We start from the raw sequence: 5475 nt of genomic DNA, 5'->3' as shown, positions 1-5475 counted from the left end.
TGCGAGATACGAACTCGACTTTCTTGTAATTACGAACTCAACTTTCTTGTAATTTCGAGTAACACTGAGAAATAAAGTCAGAATTGCGAGACACGAACTCAACTTTCTTGTAATTTCGAGTAACACTGAGAAATAAAGTCAGAATTGCGAGACACGAACTCAACTTTCTTGTAATTTCGAGTAACACTGAGAAATAAAGTCAGAATTGCGAGACACAAACTCGACTTTCTTGCAATTTCGACTAACACTGAGAAATAAAGTCAGAATTGCGAGACACAAACTCGACTTTCTTGTAATTTCGACTAACACTGAGAAATAAAGTCAGAAATGCAAGAAAAAAGTCACAATTACGCTATAAACTCTCAATTCTGCGAAAAACTCAGCGTTAGTTTCTCTCACAATTCTGACTTTATTTCTCGTAATTCTGACTTTTCTAGGAATTGCAAGTTTATATCTCAAAAATCAGAGACAAATAATTTCGACTAACACTGAGAAATAAAGTCAGAAATGCAAGAAAAAAGTCACAATTACGCTATAAACTCTCAATTCTGCGAAAAACTCAGCGTTAGTTTCTCTCACAATTCTGACTTTATTTCTCGTAATTCTGACTTTTCTAGGAATTGCAAGTTTATATCTCAAAAATCAGAGACAAAACGTACCGCAAATTGCATGCTACAAAATCAGAATTGTGAGATATAATCCTTTTTTGAGAAATAATGTTAGATTTTGAGAAATAATGTCAGAATTGCAAGATACAAATTCTGAGAAAAGTCACATTTGTGTGGTAACTCGCAATTGCAAGAAGAGAAAAAAACTCACACAACTCACGTTTATATCACGCAATTCTGATTTTATTTCTCATATTTTTTATTTTTTCCATTTTTCATCAACTTTACGATCCCAGAATCGCTCGAATGTGTAACTTCCAGTAATATTTTTCTGATGCCTTCGTCGAAATGTTTTTCGTTAAATTGTTCTCGGAAGGTCAAAGGGGTTGAATAATTTTGACCACTCTCGAATTTACCATCAGCTTTGTCAATGTAAAATGCACATGATCTCTTTTCGCATGCTTCTGTGAATTTGCATAAATACTGTAAAAATAAGCATTTAATTTGCAAACATTTCAATGTTTACCTATACATAATATTTACATTAAATCAGCCATTGCCCACACTTTTCTCTGGATTTACATGCGTTTGTCTGCATTTATTTGATCCAAAATACAGTAAAAATTGCTAAATATTATTACAATTTAAAATAGCTGTTTTCTATGTGAATATCTGTTCAAATGTAAGAAACATGTCTGATTATTATCAGTGTTGAAAACAGTTGTGCTGCACAATATTTTTGTGTGTATGTATATATACTCATTTATTTACACATGTACTTAGGGCTAGCCTCTCGTTTGACTCACTAACTCTTAAGTACGATCACTAACAGTGATGCTTGACTTATTAAACGCTAAATATGTCTCCAAAGGCCCCTGACAGGCCTGATATGAAGACAGGTCACTGATGATAATAAACGGGTTTGAGTGTGCTTCACTGACCCAGGTACAGCACGGTGGGGATGAAGCCCCAGCGGATGATGAACTGGCCGCACTGGAACACCTGCTGCAGCCGCTGCTTGCTCTCTTTGCTCAGTTTGGCCATCATTTCACTCAGATTTACTCAAAGACTGTCTCTGGATCCGGAGCGGTGAAGAGCTCAGGAAGCACGTGTATGCCGTAAAGTGTGCGGCGGCGGCGTTCCTGCTGCGGCTACAGCTTTGCGACAGTCGCCTAAAACAGCGCCACGCTGACATCTAGTGGCCACACTGGGACATCAGGACAAAAGCAGGTACAATGTAGAAAATATTTTATTTTATTTTATTTTATTTTATTTTATTTTATTTTATTTTATTTTATTTTATTTTATTTTATTTATTTATGAAAAATGCGTCATTAATACCAAATTAAATATTATAGGCATATGAACGCAATTTTGACAATTTCCTCGAATTGCTTAATAATGAAAAGCAAATAAAATAACAAAAATCCCAATCAAACAAATATTTCTTAATTACACTCCTATTTTATTTAATGTTGCTTTGTTATTAATTAAAAAGGACAAAAGCAGGTGCAATGTATAAAATATTTTAATTTAATTTTCCTTTATTTTATTTTTTTGTTATTTATGAAAAATGCATCATTAATACCAAATTTAAATTATATGAATGCAAATTTTTTTCTTTTTGGACAATTCCTTGAATTGCTTAATAATGAAAGGCAAACAAAATAACAAAAAACTCAATCAAACATATATTTCTTAATCACACTCCTATTTTATTTTATTGTATTTTGTTATGAAAAATGCATCAATAATACCAAATTAAAAATTATATGCATGCAATTTGACAATTTCCTCGAATTGCTTAATAATGAAAAGCAAATAAAATAACAAAAATCCCAATCAAACAAATATTTCTTCATTAAACTTCTATTTTATTTTGCTTTGTTATTAATTCAAAACTGTGTCATTAATACAAAATGAAATATATGTAATGAATGCATTTTGAAAGTTTACTGAAATGAGTGAATAATGAAAGGTCAAACGGATATATTTTAAATACGTCATTTGATTTTGCTTTATGAAAAATGCATCATTAATACTAAATTAAATATGATATAAATGTATGCATTTTGAAAATGTTCTTAATAACGGAAAGCAAATAAGCTCACAAAACCCCAGTCAAACTAATATATTTTAATTACACTATTTTATTTCATTTTGCTTGGTTTATAAAAAATGCATCAATATACTAAATTAAATGTTATGTGTAAATGTAAGCGTTGATATATAAAAATGCATGCTTTTTGACAATTTACTTGAATTACTGAATAATGAAAGACAATTACAATAAAATCATAGTTAAACAGATGTTTTAATTACTTTATTAATTTTAGTTTGCTTTATGAAAAATGTGTCATTAATCCGGAATTAAATATTTTACACATAAATGTACGTTTTTTGGTCAATTTACTTGAATTACTGAAATATGAAAGGCAAATAAAATAACAAAATCCCAGAAAAACACATTTTAATTACACTATATATGAATTATGTAGAAGTATGTTTCTATTTACTAATTTACTATGAATTCAGACTGAATGTTTCAACTGGCCTATATTATATTTTGTGTTTGAAAAATTGCATCTAATTCAAATAATTAAATATTAACAATCTTATTTAAAGAATTAATGGCCCTTCAAAATGCACTTTCCATTACAAAATAAAAACATGTTTTGCCCTACAGATTTAAATTTAATTACTAATTGTCCACAAATTGTCCTAATTTTAATATAAAATAATAAATCCATCAAATAAAACAAAGATCAGTATTGTTTAATGACAAAACATTCAATGATTTAATCTCAGAACCATTTAGATCCGTGTTAGGAGTCTCTTAATTTAACATTAACTAGTAAAAACATTTATGGAGATTTTGTCTTGCTACATAAAAATCCAGAGGCAAATTGAAGTAGAAATCTTTATTTTCAGACTGTAACCATGTTACTTTTATTTTGGACAAAAGGCAAAAAATGACTGTAGTACGATAATATTTACAATTCACAACAACATATTCACATTCTCCAAATAATCTGAGCACAGACACGAGCACGGTTATTGATGATCCACTTCAAATCAGAAACACAAACCATTATGAGCAGAAAACATCTTCAAAAACATCATCTTTAAAAAAGAAAACAATAAAACCAGACAAATACGGGTGCAAATCGAAGCTAGAATTAGATTCGTTTTTAAATCGAGAAATGATTTCTGGCTTATAATCACACTGTTTGCTGGGTCTCTGCATGACATCGGTGTGACACACGAACGGATGGTTAACTAATACCAGTTTAACCACCAATACTAACTAACCCGCCCGCCTCACGTGTCAAAGCGTCTCTTATGGCCTCACATACAGCACTTCATATAATAACCATATTGCTTCAGAAACACCAGGAAAAAGATGACTGTAAATGAAGACGACTCTTGTTTTGGTCAGATTTCTTCAGGATTTTCCACTCGGGTTTGTAATCAAGCATCCGAATTCCTGGAAACTGTGACGTGATGGCTTCAGGTTGGAGCGCAGTGCATGCTGGGATACGTAGGGAAGAGGAACTGCAGTTCGTACACGTAAAAATCGAGTAACAATACCGTGAAAACAACCAAATCGGCATTAAAAATACACAACGTCTGACTTCACATGGAGTAAAAACACTTCAAAAATACATGACTTTGGTAATCGATCACGACTGACGAAAACCGAAGGAAAAAAATAAACAGACTTCCTGTAAGGTGCTGCAGTTTCCTGCCACAAGGTGGCAGCGACGAGCGTCTCTGTTTAGGGTCACAGGTCAGAGGTCACGTGGATACTGATGGTGGGCGAGCGCTGCCGGTGCTGGTGGGCGGGGCTTAGGTGTTCCAAATAAGCCACGCCCCCATCGTCCGCCTCCGCGATGTGATTGGCTGTGGGGCTGGAGGAGAGGACGCTGCTGACCTGCTCGAAGGAGCGCGAGAAGACGGAGCTAGCGGTGCGCGACAGACTCAGCGAGCCGCTCTTGGTCAGCGTAAGGCGCTTGAGCGACAGCAGCTCCAGGTTCTCACTCATGGCGCGGACGGTGGCCTGTTTGCGCGACAGCTGCTCCACGCCGGTCGCCGCATCCTTGTCTTTGCTGGAGCGGCCCGTCAGGCGGCGCAGACCCTTCCCGCCCGGTTTCCCGCCGCTGCTGCTGCTGCTGCTGATGACGATGGTCGGCGGGCTGCTCGGAGCGGCGCACGCTTGTGTGCAGATGCCCTCGTCCACCTCCACGATCTCCGTCAGCTCATCCGGGGAACCCAAATCCACTGCATCTGCGGCGGAGAGAGAGGGAACAACAGGAAGTTTTCAAATGCTTTTGAAAGACGTCTCTTCTGCTCACAGAGGCTGCGTTTATATGATTAAAAATACAGTAAAAACAGCAAAATTGTGAAATATTATTATAATTTAAAATAGCCGTTTTCTATGTGAACATATGTGACCCTGGAGCACAAAAGCAGTGTTAAGTCGCTGGGGGATATTTGTAGCAATAGCCAAAAATACACTGTATGGGTCAAAATTATCAATTTTTCTTTTATGCCAAAAATCATTAGGATATTAAGTAAAGATCATGTTCCATGAAGATATTTTGTAAATTTTCTACCGTAAATATATCAAAACTTAATGTTTGATTAGTAATATGCATTGCTAAGAACTTCATTTGGACGACTTTAAAGATGATTTTCTCAATATTTTGATTTTTTTGCACCCTCAGATTCCAGATTTTCCAATAGTTGCATCTCGGCCAAATATTGTCAGATCCTAACAAACCACACATCAATGGAAAGCTTATTTATTCAGCTTTCAGATGATGTTTTGACCCTTATGACTGGTTTTGTGGTCCAGGGTCACATA

The 5475-nt window shown here is 35.0% G+C and overlaps 2 protein-coding genes across 2 annotated transcripts in view; both read right to left on the bottom strand.

The window, feature by feature from the left end:
• LOC107571361 (mitochondrial import receptor subunit TOM7 homolog) overlaps window positions 1-1740 on the bottom strand; it is an 11495-nt gene extending 9755 nt beyond the window's left edge. The window contains exon 1 of the mRNA XM_016257682.1: window positions 1550-1740. Coding sequence (XP_016113168.1) covers window positions 1550-1655 — 106 coding nt within the window. The 5' untranslated portion in view covers window positions 1656-1740. The remainder of the gene's footprint in view (window positions 1-1549) is intronic.
• A 1774-nt stretch (window positions 1741-3514) lies between these two features.
• LOC107571365 (hyccin-like) overlaps window positions 3515-5475 on the bottom strand; it is a gene marked incomplete at its 5' end in the record, with an annotated part of 7800 nt that continues 5839 nt past the window's right edge. The window contains one exon of the mRNA XM_016257685.1: window positions 3515-4895. Coding sequence (XP_016113171.1) covers window positions 4393-4895 — 503 coding nt within the window. The remainder of the gene's footprint in view (window positions 4896-5475) is intronic.

The sequence above is a fragment of the Sinocyclocheilus grahami genome, unplaced genomic scaffold (genome assembly GCF_001515645.1).
Source record: "Sinocyclocheilus grahami isolate Dianchi unplaced genomic scaffold, SAMN03320097.WGS_v1.1 scaffold1585.1, whole genome shotgun sequence".
Classification (NCBI taxonomy): domain Eukaryota; kingdom Metazoa; phylum Chordata; class Actinopteri; order Cypriniformes; family Cyprinidae; genus Sinocyclocheilus; species Sinocyclocheilus grahami.
The sequence above is the reverse complement of the archived record's forward strand: the minus strand, read 5'-3'. Positions and strand labels throughout refer to the sequence as shown.